Source organism: Lepidochelys kempii, chromosome 1, assembly GCF_965140265.1.
Source record: "Lepidochelys kempii isolate rLepKem1 chromosome 1, rLepKem1.hap2, whole genome shotgun sequence".
In the NCBI taxonomy this organism is placed as follows: Eukaryota; Metazoa; Chordata; order Testudines; family Cheloniidae; genus Lepidochelys; species Lepidochelys kempii.
Window position 1 is genome coordinate 321805758 of NC_133256.1, and position 22117 is coordinate 321827874.

A 22117-nucleotide genomic window follows, 5' to 3' on the forward strand; every position below is an offset into this window, starting at 1 on the left:
AATGGAAAGCTTGATGGGCGAGCTGGTGTAAAGGTTCAGCAAGTCGGGAGATGGAGGAGATGGCTGGTTGAACAGCAGAAGGAAATTCAGAAGACCTTGAAGACGTTCCAGCAGCCCCACCACTTGGAAAGACAGTCCTTGTTTGTCTGGCAGGCTGAGCAACAAAAAAGCCTGCTGGAATTTATAAGACAATAATCCCAGGTGCATCAATAGCTACTAGCAGCCCCACCACTTGGAAAGACAGTCCTTGTTTGTCTGGCAGGCTGAGCAACAAAAAAGCCTGCTGGAATTTATAAGACAATAATCCCAGGTGCATCAATAGCTACTACCAAGGGTACTGAGACCTGCAGCATGAATCAGCATTCAGGTGCCTGGGAGTAGGTGTGACCTTAAGAGCCCCTCAATGCCCACTGTCAGAGAGCCCACTATACGGTGAGTCATATCGGGCCTGACACACTGTTGTTATAATACATACCCAAAAAAAGGTATCATATGTAAGCCAGTGATATGCCGGTCAGGAATATCACTGCGTGATGTATGTCTGGGTTGTGTACAAACAGATATGCATGTGTGCTAGAATGAGGCAGCAGTTAATGAAAAGTACGTTTACATATAAGGTAAACAAAGCAATCAAGCTAAGAAAAAGCAGAGGACACAGTTTAATGAGCACACCAGGGGACAGTCTGCACCCCCAAAAATTATTCCTGGCTCTTGAGACAAAGACAATGGACTTTGAAAAATATAAGAGGAACAAAAAGACATTGTAGTGATCCATCACTTCAAGAACAAAGGGGACAGTACCCGATGATTCTGTGGAAGCTGGATCCCTGGCCTGGAGATGCTGGTAACATGATATGAAAAAACTGCTTAGGCAAAGAATGTAATTTGCTAAGATTAAGTTTTAGTTGCCAGGAAGTGTCTTTTGTTTTGTTTGTAGCTATACCTGTCTCTTTTTCTGTTGCTTAGTATCACTTAAATCTCTGTTCATTATTAACAATCTTATCTTAGTTTTACTATAAACCAATTCCGTGCTGTTATATGAAGGGTGAGTCTTCAGCTAAACTAAAAGCTAGTGTGTGCTCTGTCTCTAACTTCTGTGAGTGTCCAGTAAGAGGGACTGCACACTGCAGAGAGATGTCCCTGGGGAACTTGGGACTGGGGTTCACTGATTGTTATCTGCAAGGCAAGGTTTAGACTGGCGCAGCTTTGAGGAGTTTCCAAAGCAAGCAGACAGACAGTCTGGTGTGTCGGGGAGCTGACACTCAGCATAGCAGCAGCCAAACTCTCATTTGCTAAGGCAGAGGGGTAAAACAGTGGCTTGTGGTTCTGGTTTCCTAGAGAAAAGCATCACAGTAGGCCTTTGCAAGATGGGCCCTGTGGATGACCCTAACAGGTTTTTGATCATTTTTGAGTAGGTGTGGTGGCAGAATGAGACGGGGAATATGGGCCCTACAGGGGAAGCTCAGGCAGTCTACATGGCTCTCAGTGACCAGCAGGTAGAGGATTATGAAGTGGTTAAGGCAGCCATCCTCAACCAGGTGGGGCTTTCAACAGAAAGAAATACCGGCAAAAAGTTTGAGACACAAGATAGCCTGGGAGATTATGGCCCAAGGCATTTGCTCAAAAACTGCCAGACTGGGCCTCTCACTGGCTGAGGTCAGACACCCAAGGTATGAGCGATATCATGGATACTGTCATATTTGAACAGTTCCTTCAGAGTCCCTGGAGAATACCCAAATATGGGTCAGGCAGCATCAAACTGGTTACCCCATATACAGCAGTTAAACTAACAAAAGAGTTTGTAGAGGAGGACATTCCCAGAGGGAGCTGGTAGTTTAAGGGGACTGACACAGGGAGGAAGACCAGCCAGCATACATCTGGAAAGGACACCAAGAAGAAGAAGGAGCAGCCTAGAGGAGCACCCATGGGGTCTCAGGCTATTGTGTTTACCAGCATGGGCAGCAGGAACATATAAAAAGAGCCTGCCCATAAATGGAGTGTGGGTTTACAGAAATCTGCGGTTGGGCCAGAACCCTGGGCAGGGAGAAGGAAGGAAGTTAACAACTTTTTCTGTGATGTTGGGAAAGAGATATCAAAGGGTCTGGTGAACCCTTCCTCCATCTGTTCACTAATCAGGCGGGAGTTGGTGAAACCCCATTGGCTAATTTACAGAGCAAGAGAGAAGCTTAAATGTATACATGGGGGTAAGAAATTTTGCCCTATGGCACAGAAAGTTTGGAGGAAGTTTAAATGGAAGTGGGTTGCCAAACCCAGCTGAGTTAGGCACAGACCGGAACCCCTTCCCATTAGGGAGGCAAAGGGGTGTCGCAATCCCAGAGGGAAGGTGTGAAACCCACAGTGAAAGGGAAAAAAAGGAGTTGTTAAATGTAAAAGGGTTGGAAAATAATAAACAGGAGAACATGTCAAAGAGAAAATAAAGAGAGGGGTGTGCCCAAGAGAAAGAAGAAAATAAAAGAAGGAAATAATCTCAGGGGATAAAGATAACCTGAGCTCATTAACAGAGGTTGAGCAGTTATCAGAACTCTCACCTACAGAATTCCAAAAGGAGGGATCCCAAGAGGTTCAGCGGGTTAGGGGAACAAGCAACCATGGGTAATCAGGAGGAGGAGGGGCACCAGCAGGTCCTTCCACTAAACAAAGAGGACAAGAACAAGGAGAGTCCCCCCGGGGTTGCCCCTGGTGTGAAGACCTGTGGGCTGAAGTGGAATTATGGGGGTAACCTCCACCAGTAAAATTTGATTTTGGTGGGTAAAGAATAGATGGGCCCTACATGGGGATCCTGGATGACCACCTTGGGAGCAAAGAAAGGCTGAAGTTGAGTAGCACTTCTGGTAAAGTGGGGACAGCATGGGGAAAGGAATACACTTCTGTCTGGCAAAGGGGGCAAGCGTGTGACAGAGTTGAACCAATTAGGTCCTCAGAGAGTGCCTGACTAAGGAGAGTTCTGATTATCAGATAAGGTTGTGGCTGGGAAGTTCATGAGCTAATTAGCTCATTAACAAGAAGACTGGATAAAAGAGCACAGGAAGGAAGTGAATTGGGAGGAGAAAAGGGATAGTGGGTGTTGACAAAATGGAGTTCTCAGGAAAGAGACACCTCCCCCACCTTCTGCAAAAGGAGTAATAAAGTTGGATAGCATTATAAATACTAAGACTTCATTACGAAGTAAAAGGTGGTGGAGTGAAACAGTAAACAAACAACAAGGTGGTATCTACAAAAAAAGGTCTCTGAGCAGTCAGTGTGAAGCAAAGAAGATGGGAAGAGGGTGACCCTATTACATGTGGTCTGAAAACAGTGAGAGACTCCCAATCCACAAGGGTTTACCTATCAGAGCTCTGATTAACTCTGTAGACTAGATCAGCATCAGAATAATTTTGTATTGTAAGTGAAATCAATATATTTGAAAATGTGGAAAACATCCAAAAATATTTAAATAAATGGTATTCTATTATTGTTTAACAATGCGATTAATTGCAATTAGTTTTTTAAATCGCTTGACAGCCCTAATATTTAACAAATTATTTAACCAGATGGCTCACCACTAGCTTTATCACTGGTCCAGTTCTGGTCATTTTCTATCCTTAAGTAGGGTCTGGTTAATCAATTTTATTAAAATTCCAAAGTTGTACACCCCTGTTCACTGCTGCCAGAACAGACTGCTTTAAGGTTTCATGGATTCCAAAGCCAGAAGAGATCAATGTGATCATATAGTCTGACCTCCTATATAACACACACCACAGAACTTCCTCAAAATAATTCCTATTTGAACTAGGGCATATTTTATAGAAAAAACAAACATCCAATCTTGCTTTACAAATTGCCAGCGATAGAGACACCACCACAATCTCTGGTAAATTGTTCCAATTGTTAATTACCCTACAATTCTGCCTTTTCAACTCTACTATATCCATCTTGTAATGGGACCACTGTTAAGATTCTTTTTGTTTAAAAGCCCCTTTTTATTGTCCTTAAGCCTGCTGGCCATAAATTTCTCCTTCTGTCTCTTATATGTTTTTTCTTCATGTCCTTTGGTTTCTTGATTAATTTTGTTCCCAACATCTGAATCTTGTTCCCTCTTTTCACCTTCTCCTTTTGTCGTAAGTTAAATGCTCTTCTGACTACTTTAGCCAGCCTGTCCCCAAGAAAATTGGCTCCCCTTCTACTGAGATGGAGGCCATCCACACCATACTCCCCCTCTCCCATTAGAAGGTGGGCCAATGTTCCACAAAACCAAAACCACCTATCCTATTTTCTCTTTAATGGTTCTCCATGTGCGGGAGATTTCTCCCTCTACCTCCTTTTTCTGGAGGAAAGGGTACTCGCTCTGTCCAGGGAGGAGGCGCCTAGAGAGTCCCTAGGATGGATAAAAATCAATGATTTAAAAAATAAATAAATAAAAATTGAATTTTTTTTTATTTAAATTGGATTTTTTTGATAAAATGCTTTTTGAGGAAAAAACCTACCTAAAAGATAGTTTTAATTAAGATACATTATAGCTCAAAGGTATCTCATCATGGAATAGGGATTACAAATTCTAATTCTATAGTATGACAATATATTCATGTAACATTTAAGAAAAGTTTTGTAAATGAGTTCCAATAGTTCATGGATTAGGGACCCATTTTTATGGGGTTCCAGGGGCTTCTGTATAGATTATTTAGGTTAATCTTTCTATCAAACCAATGGGACTCAGTGCTCAGTCTAGAAGATACCATCAGAGATGCTTAGTTTTGCAGTTCTTAAACTGTGGATTTGTGTCTCCAGAGATAACATCCTTGTTAACAGCAAAAATGTTTTTAAAATAAAAATAAATACATACATACATAATAGAGAGGCAAGAAATAACAGACCTCAACCCTATTGTCCCTCTGCAAATTTGTGTACACAGAGTCAATCCCTTACCTCTCTCTAAAAGTGCAAAGTTTCAAAAAGTTCAATGAATAGAAGATTGTTGGGGGCAGAACAGATCTGTACAAAGGAGAAGAAGTCTGGAGATAAATGTGAGAAGAGAGGGAGAGGGACAGGCACTAGAAACAAAAGTGAAACTGTTTGAGCAGCATATTCCAGAAGTCTTGAGGTCTTTCTGAGCGTAGCCTTCATTGATTTGAGATCTACCATTCTCTCACTAGAAAGGAAACCCTATAATGGCAGCAGGCCGTAAAAGAGACCCAGTTTGGGAATATTTTAATGAAGTTCCTCTACCTGTGGGTAAGACAAGCATGCATGCAAAATGCAAACAGTGCAACAAAGAAATGCAAGGTCTGGTTTCCCGAATGAAACAACATCATGAAAACTGTTCCTTCTCAGGAGGAAGCGGTGTTGAAGATGATGAAACGAACATGTTTGAACATGCAGGATCTTTAGGTTGGTAAACTTTTTTATATCATTCTTCTTTAAGGACTGCCTCTCTTCCTTTTGGACTATTCTTGAATTCTCATGTTACTCTATATTTTTTGCTCAAACAACTATGGTACTATCATTTTAGATGCAGTTGTGATAAATAAATAGCTGAAATTGGCAGATCTTCCTTTTACAATTTCACCTTTAAAGTAGTACTGAGTGTCAGTGAAAGCAATAAGTAATACTAAATGAGCAGTATGGTAATAATAATTAAATAACTGCATTGACTTATTTTGTTTAGGAGAATCCATCCTCAACATACAGGATTCTGAAGACTATCCACCTTCAAGATCACCATCATTTTCTATAGTTTCAGAGTTATCTGCCAATCATAGTGTTTCAGTCACATCATCATGTATGTCACATAGCCACAGTATATCACCTGTAGCAAAAAGAAAAAAAAAATCTCCATCACCCAGAAACAACCATAGATAAGTTTGTGATCAGAACCAGAGGATTACAAAAAGAGGTTTACTCATCAAGACCAGGATACAGTCCACCCAACAGAGCAGATGTCGCAGGCAAATTGCTGGATAAGGTGTATGAAAGAGAAACTGAGCAGCATGCAAAAGGTCTAGAGCATAAAATTGTTAACCTGAGTCTTGATGGGTGGAGCAATATCCACAATGATCCTGTTGTGCTTGTGTGACAACAGAAGGAGGGAATGTCTGTCTTACAGAAAAAATTGATACATCAGGAAATGCACACACAGCAGAATACTTACAAGAAGCAGCAGTAAAAGCTATAACAAACTGAAAAAAATTTCAAATTTCTAGTACGCAGCTTGGTCACAGACAATGCTACAAATGTATCCAAGATGAGAAGAAATTGTTTAGAAGAGAATCCCAAGCTAATAACATACGGTTGCAGTGCTCATTTGATGCAACTCCTAGCCAAAGACTTCAGTGTTCCAGAAATAAGGCTAATTTTGTTGAAATTGAAAAATACTTCCGTAACTACCACTTTGCAGCAGCTGCTCTGAAAAAAGTGGGAGGAACCAAGCTAACTCTCCCACAAGACATGCCATGGAACTCAGGAGTGGACTGTTTTGAGCACTATCTCAAAAACTGGCCTAATCTAATGACAGTTTGTGAACAAAATCATGAAAAAAATAGATGGCACCGTCACAGCCAAAGTTCTCAACATTAGGCTTAAGAGAAATGTTGAACACATGCTGAATACCCTGAAGCCTATTTCTGTAGCCTTGAACAAAATGCAGGGAAATAGCTGCTTTATTGCTGATATGGTTGAAATTTGGAAGGAACTGAGTGAGATGTTAAAAAAAGAAATATGCAATGACAGAGTTAAATTACAAGCATTATAAAAACAAATGGAACAAGCACTATCTCCAGCTCATTTTCTTGCAAATAGTCTCAATACTCAGTACCAGGGTCAAACCTTAACTGCTGAAGAAGAGGAGTTGGCTGTGACATGGACATCCCACAATCATTCCTCCATAATGCCAACTATAATAAACTTCAGAGGTAAGGGTGAACCATTCAAGAAATAGATTTTGCTGATGAGGTTTTAAAGAAAGTCACTCCAATGAACTGGAGGAAGTCACTTAAGCATTTGGATTCAGAGACTGTTGAAGTGATAATCCCACTTTTAGCAGCAGCAGCTTCTTCTGCTGGTGTAGAAAGAATATTTTCTTCCTTTGGACTAATTAATTCCAAATTGAGAAATAGTTTGGGACCTGAAAAAGCAGGAAAGCTTGTTTTTCTTTTCCAGATTAAGAACAAACAGGAAAATGAAGGTGAAGACAACTGACTTAGCTGCAGAAAGCCAATATTTTAAGTTTCTGATGTTGACCTGGCTGAAATAGTCAATTTAATTTTTGTTTTTTAAACATTTCATTTAAAATTGTTTTTAACTAAAATAGTTAACAAAACCAAAAAACTGATTTTAAAAAAACTTGAATGTTTAACTAAATTCAAAAATTCATATGCATGTTTTATTAAAATATTATATGTTCGCTGTTGAAGAAAAAAATCCAGAATACATAACATTTAAATGTCTGTCTGGTGACGTTCTCCTCCTAATACAGCATGGCAAGAAAATCCTCCAAATATTAATGGATTAACCTGCTGACTTGGAGATATTTATGAAGTCATTAGGAGATGACTTATCTGCTTCAATTACCGTTAGTAAATGAAATAACCAATAATTCACTTTCTGATATAGCTATAAAACTAATCTGAAAAGTTTTCAAAATAAATCACTTTAAAAATGTATAGTGTGTACCTTCTAAAAATGAAACCTACATCTATCTCTGAGTTGTGAAGAATATATATTAAGGTTATAACAACCAACAAGAATGCACTTTTATGTAGAAATCCATGATTAAATCAAGTCTTCCTAACTAATGATTTAAATCAATTTGATTTAAATCAAATCCACCCTGAAAGTCCCCCCGAATGGGTTTTTTCCAGGATCAGAAGGTGGCAGTAGGGATTTCTCCATAAGAATCATATTGAGCCAGAGATCTCTATCCCTCCTCACTCTGGCTTTGAGGTTGCTGCAGTGGGCACATTTCTGAGGAATGTGCACCTCCTGTAAGCAACGGACGCACTGCGAGTGCCCACCGGAGACAGTAATAGCATCCTTGCACGAACTGCTTCTTTTAAAGCCTGGAGAGCCTGGCATTTTTGTTTTCTCTCTTTTTTTTTTTGGAAACATTTCAATGAAAGAGAAAAAACAGACAGGTTTTTCCCCGTGTTTTGTTTGTTTAGAGAAAAGTCTAATTAATTAAAAACAGAAACCTAAGCCTAACGATGAACTAAGTACTAATAACTAAAAGTTAACAAACAACTATTTCCAACTCTCTTCTAGGTTTTTTCAACCCTGCTTTTGGAGCTCAGTCTGCACCCAAGAACAGCTGAGAAGGAACTGAGGGGGTGAGGCCACGTGAGTGCTAGATGAAGCGCCAATGGCACAGTGAGGTAGCTACTATACATGCACGCCCCAACACCAGGCACTGCTACTGAAAATCTCTGATCGGTGGCACTGGGACACACCAACACCTGAAGTGGAGAACCCACAGGGACAGCATTCGAATAAGAAATTAAGGTTAAAATTAAAAGCTAGCTATTTATCTTATTGACAAGATTAAAACCATAATCAAAGCTGTTTCTATAGTGAACCATTTCTAAACCTACACTTACAAATATAAAACGGATCATCATCCCAAAAAAGAACAAAATCTCACTTAAGGCACTACACTCAATGTAGTTAAAAGACAGTTGAGAACAAAGAAAGGAGACAAGATATTTAAATACATCTTCAATTCATTTGATAATTACCCAAAACAGAAAAGAAACATAATAAAAATCTATAATGGAAAATTATTTGAGTCACCTATCAATTTATTTTCTCCAAGACGCTGTGTCTGCCACAATGCAGATGGCAAAGTACCTCTATAAATTAATAGAAATGACCACACCTTATGAGGCAGCGCTTATTTATCCAAGAATGATGCACTTACGCAATTGCCTTTTCCAGTCTGCTTCCCTGTGATCCAACTATCTCTCCTAGTGTACAAAACACTTGTCCCAAAAAATCCTGAAAAGCAAGAAAAAAGGTCATAAGACACCAATACATCCTGTTTTTTCATTGATCTGGTCTTTGAACTTTCCTAGAACACATTTATCCTGTTTTTCATTATTGAGCTTTACTATCTGTATACGCATTTATATTCTGCCAAATATTGTTGTGGAATTACACAATGATTCATAAGTCAGACTTTACTTACATTTGATATAAAATTAGGTACATTAAAAACCTGGGGTGTGTTACATTGTATACTATACATATTACCGTATTTCTAATTTTAAAGTAAAAGGAGTTTCTTTCAGTTACTCTTTTACATTAAAAATTAAACTTTTAATTCTTGTAATACTTTCTTAGAAACTTAAATAGCATTTTCTAGCAATAATTCCCCCTTGCCTAATTTTTTTGTCCTTTATTTTCAAATAAACCTGAAATTTAACTTTGCTTTCTGATGACTACTTTGTGCACCAGTAACATCAGTGATCTCCGGGTACCCTGAGAGTAATGATTAGGTTTAATTTATAAAATCAGAGCATAAAATGTTGCTGTCATAAATATAAAGGGAAGGGTAAACCCCTTTAAAATCCCTCCTGGCCAGAGGAAAAATCCTTTCACCTGTAAAGGGTTAAGCAGCTAAAGGTAACCTCGCTGGCACCTGACCAAAATGACCAATGAGGAGACAAGATACTTTCAAAAGCTGGGTGGAGGGAGAGAAACAAAGGGTCTGTGTGTCTGTCTATATCCTGCTTTTGCTGGGGATAGACCAGGAATGGAGTCTTAGAACTTTAGTAAGTAATCTAGCTAGGTATGTGTTAGATTATGATTTCTTTAAATGGCTGAGAAAAGAATTGTGCTGAATAGAATGACTATTTCTGTCTCTGTGTCTTTTTTGTAACAGAAGGTTTTGCCTAGAGGGATTCTCTATGTTTTGAATCTAATTACCCTGTAAGGTATCTACCATCCTGATTTTACAGGGGTGATTCCTTTACTTCTATTTCTATTAAAAGTCTTCTTGTAAGAAAACTGAATGCTTTTTCATTGTTCTCAGATCCAAGGGTTTGGGTCTGTGGTCACCTATGCAAATTGATGAGGATTTTTACCAAACCTTTCCCAGGAAGTGGGGTGCAAGGGTTGGGAGGATTTTGGGGGGAAAGACGTGTCCAAATGACGTTTCCCAGTAAATCCAGTTAGAGTTTGGCGGTGGCAGTGGATATTCCAAGGACAAAGGATAAAATTAATTTGTACCTTGGGGAAGTTTTAACCTAAGCTGGTAAAAGTAAGCTTAGGTGGTTTTCATGCAGGTCCCCACATCTGTACCCTAGAGTTCAGAGTGGGGGAGGAACCTTGACAGTTGCATCTACTGCTTTGTAAATTATTAATTTCATCAATAAAAGTAATTTAAATAAAAATAAGTATAAATGAGCATGTCTATAAGCCTCCCCCTAACCAAATTATAACACAATTGACTGAGTTCTACAGTGACTTGTACCTTATGCAACCTCAGAGATGTCACTGTGGCTTTAAGTAGTTGAAAGTGTCCCTTTAATGATGGATACTTGATTTTTTATTCTGATAAGGCTACTATGCATACTGGAAACCAAATCACATTTAAAAACCCATCTCACTTCAAGACAAGAGGTTAACATTCCATGGCATCTATTCCCATAAATTCTATATATGAGAAAGACCTTATGCGGTTTTACAAGTTGACAAGCGAAGACATGTAGTGGTTTAATCCCTTTAGTGAATAAGTATTTTAGACAGAAAATAATAGAGTGATTGCAGTTCTCATCAATAACACTATTGGCACAAGAATCATTCATTAAGACACGCTGAACAAATAAATATAATAATCACAAATAAATATAATGCAAAGTTTCAAAAATGACCTTTCAGCCTAAAACACTGCTATACAGGTTCGACAGTATTTTTATACATGTTTAAATAAGGTCAGTGGTGAGCTGGAGCCAGTTCACACCGGTTCACATGAACCGGTTGTTAAATTTTGAACCAGTTGTTAAAAATAGTTACGGCTCCCTGAGCTCCCAGCTGGGGAAGCTCCCCCGGCCCTTCCCCCACCTTTCCCCCTCTCGCAAAGCCTCAGCGTACTGCACAGCCAGCACCAGCGCTCTGGACTGCTCCTGGGCAGCTCTGCAGCTCCTGCCGCTTTGAGCGGTGTGGTAAGGGGGTGGGTCTGCGAGCTCCAGTGGGCCACGCAGCATCCACATACGCTGTGCTGAGTGGCATGGTAAGGGGGCCAGGCCGGGAGAAGGGGTTATATAAGGGGAAGGGAGCAGTTGGAGGGGGCAGAGGTCCTGGGGGGGGGCGGTCAGGGGATGGGGGGAGGGTTGGGTAGGTGTGGGAGTTCTGGGGGGTCTGTCGGGCAGGGCCGATGCAACCACTAGGTGGACTAGGTGGCCGCCTAGGGTACCAAGTGGTTGGGGGCGCCAAAAACTGGTGCCCCCCAAATTTTTTTTAAACAGCGGAACACAAGGCTGCCGCTGCTCCCCACCTCCAGAGGGGCCGCCTGCGGCGCGGCCAATCCCTCCCCTCAAGGGAGCAGCCAGCGGCAGAGTGGGGAAGGGGAGGGTCTAGCTCTAGCAGCTGCGCCTTCTTCCCCGCGCCACAGGCCGAGCCGAGCTCCCCGCCGCCCCCAGGGCTCTCAGCAGCAGCTACCGCCACTGCCACTGGGAGCCCCAGGGGTGGCGGGGAGCCCAGCTCGGCCTGCGGCACAAGGAAGAAGGCACAGCTGCGCTCTACTCCTCAGGTGGAGAAACTGGGTGTCTACTCCACCTACAAGGTACCTAGCTGGGCCACGGAGAGCCGCACGGCCCCGCGGAGCACCAGGGGGTGTATTTGGGAACAACCCGGGCATCCCTCCCCCAGCCATTGCCACCCCCTCCAACACCCACCTTCTCCCCTGTGCATCCCCCACCCCAACAACCCACCCTGTCCTGCCACTTTTGCCTCTGGGCAACCTCCACCCAGCAACCCCCCACAGCCAGCCACAGTCACCTTCACCCCTGCATCAACCTCGGGACACCCCTACCCCCCCCTTGCCATCTCCCTCCTGCCCGCGCCTCCCTTGTGCAAACCCCTACCTGCCACTTTCACCCCACTGGAACAACCCCGGGCACATACACACCCCCGCCTGCCAGCCCCTTGCAACAACCCCCTCCTGCCCACTTCTCCCTTGTGCCACTCCCTCCCTGTCACAAACCCCTTTTGCCTCTGTGCAATCTCTTCCCTGCCGTTACACCCCCGCCCCCTCCACCCCTTGGCACATCCCTTAAATCAGAACTTTTTATAGGGAACCGGTTGTTAAGGTTTTGGTACCTCATCACTGAATAAGGTATAACATACAGAAGGACCTGTTGTCTCAAAACATCCATGTGTGATGCGAATAACTAAATAGGAAAAAGAGCCTGAAACAACGACCCACAATTCCCTTTAAAAAAGCTTCAGTTGACTTCAGTGAAAACTGTAGATGCTTGACAATGCTCAGGAATCACTCCATAAATACAAAGTTACTGTCCTATGAAACACCTGAAATTCTCATGGAAACATTGACAATGTCACTGTTAATTTATCTTTCAGAAATGTCAAATGAGAGATATACAATAAATATATTCAGTAATAGCAGACTTAACATTTTAAAATATAGGACTTCTCTGCATTCAGATAAAAGGTAAACTTATTTCCACAGGCCTGGCTCTAAGTAAAGCGAGGTTCTGTGGTTATTGACCTTGGAAACTAGGCTATGTAACTACAGTGTCTGGTTTCAATGTAGGTGCGATCAATATGCATATTGACCTCGGTGGTAACTGTTGGGTGCTCAGCGCTTTAAAAAAAAAAAAAAAAAATCAGGCAGGTGCCTAAATATGAACTCAGGAGCCTAACTTCAGGCACTTACGTTTAAAAGCACTATATACACACACACACACACACACCTTGATGAAAAATACATTCATGCAACACTACAAGGTTCTATCACTGCAACTGATTTCTCCTGGAGAGAAGTAGTAATTAATGAGCTCTGCAAATAGTATTAATATTTAGGTCTACATTTCATATGTAACATAAGTAAGTTCTGGTTGCAGAAATCAAAACTTTCATTTTCTTCACTTCTGGGGTTTAAATTCTCAGTTACGATGTTACAATAAACTTTTTTTAAAAAATTTGAATTCCTGTGTTGTTAGTGTATCGTGATCCATGAAATTAGTCGGAGGGCCCGTGTTCACTGCGGGGACTATTATGGACAGGTCGCCAGGTGCAATCAGTGGAGTTAGGCTGGAAGCAGCTCAGCCACATGGACAGCACAGTGCATAGGATTTTTAAAAGTGCATAAGATTTTTCCACTTGCTAAACTTAACCTGCAGTCAATTTCAGTCTTTGGTAATGAAACATGATGGCAATGTAGGGTTGCCAACTTTTTAACTGCAGAAAACCAAACACCTTCCCCGAGGCCCTGCCCCCAGCTCTCTACATCCCCCTCCCTCCGTCGCTCGCTCTCCCCCACCCTCACTCACTCGCTTATTTTCATCGGGCTAGGGCAGGGAGTTGGGGTGCAGAAAAGAGTGAGGGCTCTGTCTGGGGGTGTGGGCTCTGGAGTGGGGCCAGGAATCAAGGATTTGTGGTGCAGGAGGGGGCTCCGGAGTGTGGGAGGGGGCTCCAGGCTGGGGCAGGGGATTAGAGCTCCAGCTGGGGATGGGGCTCTGGGGTGGTCCAGGGACGATAGGTTTGTGATGGAGGAGGGGGCTCCAGGCTGGGGTCGAAGGGTTCAGAGTGTGTGAGGGGGCTCCAGTTTGAGATATGGGATTGGAGTGTGGGAGGGATATGGGCTCTCTGCTGGAGCCAGAAATGAGGGGTTCAGGGTGCAGGAGGGGGCTCCTAGCTAAGGTAGGGGGTTGGGGTATGGGAGGGGGTGAGGGCTCCAGCTGGGGGCATGTGCTTTGGGGTGGGACCAGAGATGAAGAGTTTGGGGTGCAGGAAGGGGCTTTGGGCAGGGGCCAAGGGGTTCAGCATGCAGGAGGGGGCTCGGGCCTGGGGCAGGGGATTCAGGTGTGGGCTCCGGGTAGCTCTGACCTCAGGCGCCTCCCAGGAAGCATGACATGTCTCTCTGGCTCCTCGGTGGAGGGGCGGCCAGCGGGCTCCATGCACTGCCGCCGCCCACATTCGCCACCACCTCACATCCCATGGGCTGCGGTTCCCGTCCAATGGAATATGTGGAGCCGCCATTCAGGGCAGCTCCTGGAGGCTGAGATAGTGTGGGGAGACTCCCTGGTCACCCCTCTGCCTGGAAGTGGCTGCTCCCCAGGAGCTACCTGGCCATAGTGGCTGCTCCCCAGGAGCTACCCGGAATCGGGCAGGGAGCCTGCCAGTCCTGCTGTGCTGCCAACCAGACTTTTAATGGCCACAGACCGGAGCTGCCAGGGTCACTTTTCAACCTGGTGTTCTGGTCGAAAACCAGACACCTGGCAACCCTATGGCAGTGTCAGAGCTGTGAGTTCTCTGAAGTGAAGTAGCTGGCAGCATGAGCCATGGAACTCACTCTGAAACCTCCCTAGAGCCTTGGATTTGGACACATAAACCTAGCTCAGCAATGGACGCAGTGGAACAAGGAGTTTGAACTGTACACATGGACATGCAGGAAGACAAAAACAGCAGCAAAGTAAAACTATTATTTAACCTTACTACAGAACAAGGCAGAGAAGTCTGCACCATTTTGAGCTCATGACTGCCTTAAGCCTTACAGCAGTCCTGGGAGCCCTGGGGAACTATTGCTCCCCAAAGCAGAACAAAACTGTGAAGCAACACAGATTTTTTCAACAGAGACCAATCTGAAGGGAAGGGAATAGACCCTAACTGCTACATGCAATTTTCGGGATTTGACAGATTCCCAGATTTGGGCAGAGTAGTCTGCAATGATGACATCATGACTCTCTTTTTGAGTCTGCGAGCATATCAGCTTCATGCTGTTGGGACAGGAAAACAACAAGGGAAGATACGTCTCTCCATCCATGCACTGTTAACAGGGAAACACCCTTTGCGATTTCAGCTGGATAGCAGGGCCTCCTGCAGTGTGATTCCTTGGTGTGAATTGGACTTGAAAACACCCATTACAAAGAGCAGGCACGCTCTAATAATGTACAATGAGGGCATAATGCAGCTCAGAGAAAAATGTGACCTCACAGTAACTAACCCAAAAATAAGACAGTACCAACGGAAGTCTGTGGTCATGAATGGTAAGCTCCACAGACCTAATTGGGGAATACATCCATACAAGTCATGGATCTGATCAGGGTGTAACATCAGAATTCTATAGCTGCAGTGCAAGAAGCAAAAAGGGGAGTCCCATGTACAATGGAGACCATTTTAAAAGCACATGAAGAGGCAATGGGTGCCTTGAAGGAAAGCTGCAACTGAAAGTAGACCACAAAATGGAAACTCCATGCTTCCCATGAAGGAAAATACCAGTATGTAGCGGGGTGGACACCTGCTCAGGCCCAGAGAGGTTTAAGATAGCCCTGGGAGAGGGCTGGGGCAGGGGAAGAGCTAGGCCGATTGGCAGAGCAGCCACAGCTGGGGGCCTGCCCCAAACAGACCAGTGGGCCTTATAAAAGCCAGGGAAGCCAGGAGCAGAAGAGCACTCTCTCTCTAGCTCTGAGAGGGAGTGACCTGGCTGCAGAGACCTGAATAAAGGACCTTGTTTGGAGCAAAGCTGGGGAAAGGCCAAGGGAGCCGGAGCTCTGGCCTAGGAAAGATGCAGGCTACAGGCCTCGGAAGGCCTATTAGGTACCGGGGGTGCAGGGGGAGCCCCGGGTAGGCAGAGGCAGCAGGTCCAAACCCAACCTTGCTGGTGATGAGTGGCTCATACTGCAGTCTGCCCCAGGGCGCGAGGGCTAGCTGGTGACTGGCAGGAGCTACGACTGAGGCGAGGTAGGGTTAGTGGTTGGGGCGTGCCCCGGGAGGGGGAGACCCAGAACTGTGGGGGTATTGCCAGGAGGCAGCACCCAGTGAAAGGGGCACTGGGGTCCTAGGAGGAACACGGGAGCCAGCAGCAAGGCGAGACACCAGCCTGAAGAGGACGCTTTGGAGACTGGAACACTAATTCCCAAGGACAACCAGCAGGAGGCGCCACCAGTGAGACTGCGCCTGGTTACATAGTGACACTTCGTAATTCAATACTCAAGGAGCTTGAAAGTCTGCAGAGTAGGAGTATCTCAGCACTTGGAGAGGCCAGTACAGCCTGGATAAGCAGCATGGTGGTGTAAAGAAATCATCAGACATATTATGCTTCTGCACAGACACTGAACCAGGCACTGAAGAGATGTTATCAATTGTGGTCAGAGGATAGCAGCATCTTGCCAGGACTTCCCAAAGCCAGACTCTTTACCATCTGATGTGAGGAATTGGTTTGGCACATAAACCTGGATAATGAGTCCAGCACGTTGACAACCTTTGCAACACCATTTGGTCACTACAAAGTGCTTTGTATGTTGATGGGCATAAGGGGAGCACTGGAGTTGTTCCAGAGAAGACTCAGTGCTTGGGTAATTATGGCAGATGACAGCTTCATTGTAGTGAAGGGAGTAATTATACAGAAGCTGAATCAGACCATAGCAGAAAACTACAGGCTTTTCTACAGGGATACAGGAAGAACATATAACTGAACCCAGAAAAAATGGTACTCAGACAGCATGAGGTAACATACATTGGATATCTGCTCATAGCAAAGGGACAAAAGAAGATCCCAACAAGATCAACACAATCAGAGATATGTCAGCTCCAGTGGATGTGAAAGGATTATAGCACTTCATAGGAACAATACATTTTCCGACCAAGTGCTGTCCACTCCTGGCTTCAGTAGTGAAACTAATAGGTCAGCTCACTAGGAGGATGTTGAGTGGGACTAGGTAACTTCCCAACAACAAGAAAAGGAGTACTTGTGGCACCTTAGAGACTAACCAATTTATTTGAGCATAAGCTTTCGTGAGCTACAGCTCACTTCATTGGATGCATACTGTGGAAACTGCAGAAGACATTATATACACAGAGACCATGAAAACAATACCTCCTCCCACCCCACTCTCCTGCTGGTAATAGCTTATCTAAAGTGACCAGTCTCCTTACAATGTGTATGATAATCAAGTTGGGCCATTTCCAGCACAAATCCAGGTTCTCTCACACTCCCCCCCCCCCCCAACACACACACAAACTCACTCTCCTGCTGGTAATAGCTCATCCAAACTGACCACTTTCCTTACAATGTGTATGATAATCAAGGTGGGCCATTTCCAGCATAAATCCAAGTTTAACCAGAACGTCTGGGGTGGGGGGAGAGGGGGTTAGGAAAAAACAAGGGGAAATAGGCTACCTTGCATAATGACTTAGCCACTCCCAGTCTCTATTTAAGCCTAAATTAATAGTATCCAATTTGCAAATGAGTTCCAATTCAGCAGTTTATCACTGGAGTCTGGATTTGAAGTTTTTTTGTTGTAAGATAGCGACCTTCATATCTGTAACTGCGTGACCAGAGAGATTGAAGTGTTCTCCAACTGGTTTATGAATGTTATAATGCTTGACATCTATTTGTGTCCATTTATTCTTTTACGTAGAGACTGTCCAGTTTGACCAATGTACATGGCAGAGGGGCATTGCTGGCACATGATGGCATATATCACATTGGTGGATGTGCAGGTGAACGAGCCTCTGATAGTGTGGCTGACGTTATTAGGCCCTGTGATGGTGTCCCCTGAATAGATATGTGGGCACAGTTGGCAATGGGCTTTGTTGCAAGGATAGACTCCTGGGTTAGTGGTTCTGTTGTGTGGTATGTGGTTGCTGGTGAGTATTTGCTTCAGGTTGGGGGGGCTGTCTGTAGGCAAGGACTGGCCTGTCTCCCAAGATTTGTGAGAGTGTTGGTCATCCTTCTGGATAGGTTGTAGATCCTTAATAATGCGTTGGAGGGGTTTTAGTTGGGGGCTGAAGGTGACGGCTAGTGGCGTTCTGTTATTTTCTTTGTTAGGCCTGTCCTGTAGTAGGTGACTTCTGGGTACTCTTCTGGCTCTATCAATCTGTTTCTTCACTTCCGCAGGTGGGTATTGTAGCTGTAAGAATGCTTGATAGAGATCTTGTAGGTGTTTGTCTCTGTCTGAGGGATTGGAGCAAATGCGGTTGTATCGCAGAGCTTGGCTGTAGACGATGGATCGTGTGGTATGGTCAGGGTGAAAACTGGAGGCATGTAGGTAGGAATAGCGGTCAGTAAGTTTCCGGTATAGGGTGGTGTTTATGTGACCATTGTTTATTAGCACTGTAGTGTCCAGGAAGTGGATCTCTTGTGTGGACTGGACCAGGCTGAGGTTGATGGTGGGATGGAAATTGTTGAAATCATGGTGGAATTCCTCAAGGGCTTCTTTTCCATGGGTCCAGATGATGAAGATGTCATCAATATAGCGCAAGTAGAGTAGGGGCGTTAGGGGACGAGAGCTGAGGAAGCGTTGTTCTAAATCAGCCATAAAAGTGTTGGCATACTGTGGGGCCATGCGGGTACCCATAGCAGTGCCGCTGATCTGAAGGCATACATTGTCCCCAAATGTAAAATTGTTATGGGTAAGGACAAAGTCACAAAGTTCAGCCACCAGGTTAGCCGTGACATTATCGGGGATAGTGTTCTTTGTCCTTACCCATAACTATTTTACATTTATAAGTATTTTACATACTATTTTACAGCCTTGTTCCTGTCCTACTCCAGTCTACTGCTTCTCTGATAGCTCCTGACTCCAGCTCAGACGCCCCAGCTTGGCCCCTGGCTCCAACCCTCCAACTTGACCCCTGGCTCCTGCACCAACCATTAGGCATGACTTCTGTGCTAGCCACTGGGCCTGACCACCCACACCACAGTCGTAACATTGAGTGGCCCTTGATGTTTGGTAGGAAGTGATGGCAAGCATATCAGTAGGATGTAACAATGGAAATCCTTACAACTAGTGGAAGGATCCAAAAGGTCTTCGTGGGAGTTGAGGACCCATTGAGATATTGATACCCCCTTAGACAGATGATGCTTAATGGGCGGGTAGACAGACCTAAGCCAGGCTTGAAGACAACGGGAGCGTAGTCTTGCAAGGGATGTTACAAAAGGACGAGCTACCATGTGGTCCAGGGGTTGAAGGCAAAACCTTGCTATGGTTTGCAGGCTTTGTTGTATCATGGAAGTGAGACTGTGCATTGTGGTGAACCTATTCATGGACACATATGTTCAGAAAGTAGTGGAGTCCAGACTGGCTCCAATGAAGTCTATTGACTGTATAGTTATAAGAATAGATTTTTCCACGTTGAGTCGGATGCCCAAGGAGTGGAAAAAAGATAGGGCCTCATTGGTTACCAACTGCACTCTGAGAAAGGAGCAATCCTTAAGGAGCTAGCTGTCCAGGTAATTTGGAAAGCATTCCTGGGTAGTCAGCACATCAGGAAGTACCAGCATCTCTACCATGGCCTCATGAGGAAGACTATTCTGAGGATGACAACTTCAAGATCTTAGTCCTGGAGGAATTTTTGTACTCCAATCCTCATACAGATCCCTGATGCCACTCACTCAAGATTGCTTCTTGGAAGGTTTCTCAGGACGCAACATAGTCTTCTTTGGCAGTGCTAGGATTGCGATACCAGAAAACGTAGACAACTCAGCAGTACCCATGCTATGACATGATGCCTCTTTTTTCTCAAGTCAAAATGGTGACTTTCCCCTTCTCTTGATCTCTCTTTCGACAGAATGGAGTATCTTCCTTTTAGACAGTCTGGAAGACTTTGAGGGTCCCCCAAGGCCTTTTCTTACCAAAGCCGGGATGGTCACCAGAGTTAAGAAAGACTGCAGACAGAGAAGGCCAAGTTGGAATGTAGGATCTGACCAGGCAAAGAAGAATGGGGTAGGGGAACTCCCCAAAAGAACAAAGTTGTCTTAAATAAATTATAAAGTGGAAAATAAAATAAAAATCACTATATAAATAAAATCTGAAATTTCACCATGTTGTAATTGTAGGGGTCCTGACCCAAAAAGGAGTTTGCTGGGGGAGTCGCAAGGTTATTGTAGGAGGGGGTTGAGGTATTGCTACCCTTACTTCTGTGCTGCCGCCCGCAGAAGTAAATCACAGAATATCAGGGTTGGAAGGGACCCCTGAAGGTCATCTAGTCCAACCCCCTGCTCGAAGCAGGACCAATTCCCAGTTAAATCATCCCAGCCAGGGCTTTGTCAAGCCTGACCTTAAAAACCTCTAAGGAAGGAGATTCTACCACCTCCCTAGGTAACGCATTCCAGTGTTTCACCACCCTCTTAGTGAAAAAGTTTTTCCTAATATCCAATCTAAATCTCCCCCACTGCAACTTGATGGCATGGTTTTGTATTACCACTCTTACTTCTGTGCTGCTGCCTGCAGAGCTGGTCCCTCAGTCAGCAGCTGCCACTTTCTGGCTACCCAGCTCTGCAGGCAGCAGCACAGAAGTAAGGGTGACAATATCACAACCCCCCCTAAAATTAACTTGCACACCCCCTGCAACTCCGTTTTGGGTCAGCACCCCCAATTTGAGAAACACTGGTTTCCCCCATTAAAATCTGTATAATATAGGGTAAAAAGCACACAAAAAAGACCAGATTTCACCAGGGGGCAGGCAGGGGGAGACCAGATTTCATGGTCCATGACACGTTTTTCATGGCCGTGAATTTGGTAGGGACTTAACTATATACTAAAGAAATAAAAACAAATAAGAAAAAAAACCCAGCAAGATAGGTAGCTAGGACGCAGACACAACACTCCATCTCAAGCACCTGCGGTTGAGAAGGAACTGGAGTGACAGCAGGACCACCCCTTCCTACATATTCATATGCAAGATCAGCAGCGTGCGTAGGATGCAGGCACAGACCCACGGACACTGCTGACAAAATCTCTGACAAAGAGTGTATGGGTGCACATGTGGAGCACACATAGCAATAACAACTGGAAGAAGCAGTAATATTCACTCATACTGTCAACCTGTATGAGATTTTCAAAATCACTTATAATTTTGTTATTTCTAAGCATTATTTCTTCAAAGCACATCAAATCTCTCTCACTTAAGTACTAGGATTTGCTAAAATGCTCACTGAAATAAATGGGAAATTTTCCAATGACTTCAATGAATTTTCAATCAATCAGGCTGTAAGTTTGAAATTTTACACCTAAGCCATTTTTAATTACCCAAGCACAGTGAGGCATATTAATTTTCTCAAAACATGGACATTTGTTTTTCAAGCTTTAGACAACTTCAGCTGAATATTTCTCCTTCAAACACATCCACTTTGGGCTGACAAATGTCCGAACAAAAGACAATTTTATTATAATAATAGATATAAGCACCTGGAAACAGGATCCAACAACTAAAGTGCTTTTAAAGCATATGTTTTAGAACTGTGTACCTAATACATGATGAATAATTTAATTTTGCCTCCATTTCAGTTGACCAAATTCTAAAATGTACTAATTAATCACAATTATTTATGAATTTCTATTCTATTATGTGTTCTACATGAATAGCTTTTGAACCTTTTCTCTACCCTCCTCATTTCCCTTCCCCAGAGCATCCCCCACCTAGAACAGCCCTGCCCCAGGGGCTTCTGTGACCAGCCCATCCTCTTCTTTTTCCTCAGGCTACCCTTGGCCCTTCTAGGCCAGAGCCCCCCTTCAGTCCATTGGCGGTAGAGAGACTGGGGGGAGGGGAATCCTCTTTGTCCTGCACTGAGGCAGGAGCAGGCCCTGCTGCAGTAGGAGTAGGCCTATGCCTTGGCTCCCTAGGCCAAGGGAGGGTTTTGTCTGACCAAGGCCCCTGCAGCTGGGAGGGCTGGGACAAAAGCCCTTTGCAAGGGGAAGGGGTCTCCCTCCTACCCACTCTGAGTGAAAGTGATATTTGAATCCATCCAGGACCTTGTGGAAGTTATGAAATTTGGCTCATTCCCTCTGCCCTGGGCAGCTCAGTGGCAGCTCAGTGAGTGGCCTGGGCTTAGGGAATTCCCGGCCTTTCCCAAGGAGAGATCCCCTACAGCCAATAAACAGACCTCACCCACCCTTTCTGTCACCCTACTATAGCCCCACTCCAATCCTCTGCCCCATAAATTACT

At 44.2% G+C, this 22117-nt stretch overlaps 1 protein-coding gene across 12 annotated transcripts in view; it reads right to left on the reverse strand.

Moving 5' to 3' along the window:
* The window catches only part of CPNE8 (copine 8), a 296010-nt gene that overhangs the window by 204138 nt on the left and 69755 nt on the right, over positions 1–22117 (reverse strand). For all 12 annotated transcript variants that reach the window (XR_012156821.1, XM_073328394.1, XM_073328405.1 and 9 more), the window contains one exon: positions 8906–8982. Coding sequence is in view for 11 of the 12 variants with exons in the window: in XM_073328394.1 (XP_073184495.1) it covers positions 8906–8982 (77 nt within the window). In the remaining variant the exon portion in view is untranslated. The remainder of the gene's footprint in view (positions 1–8905; positions 8983–22117) is intronic.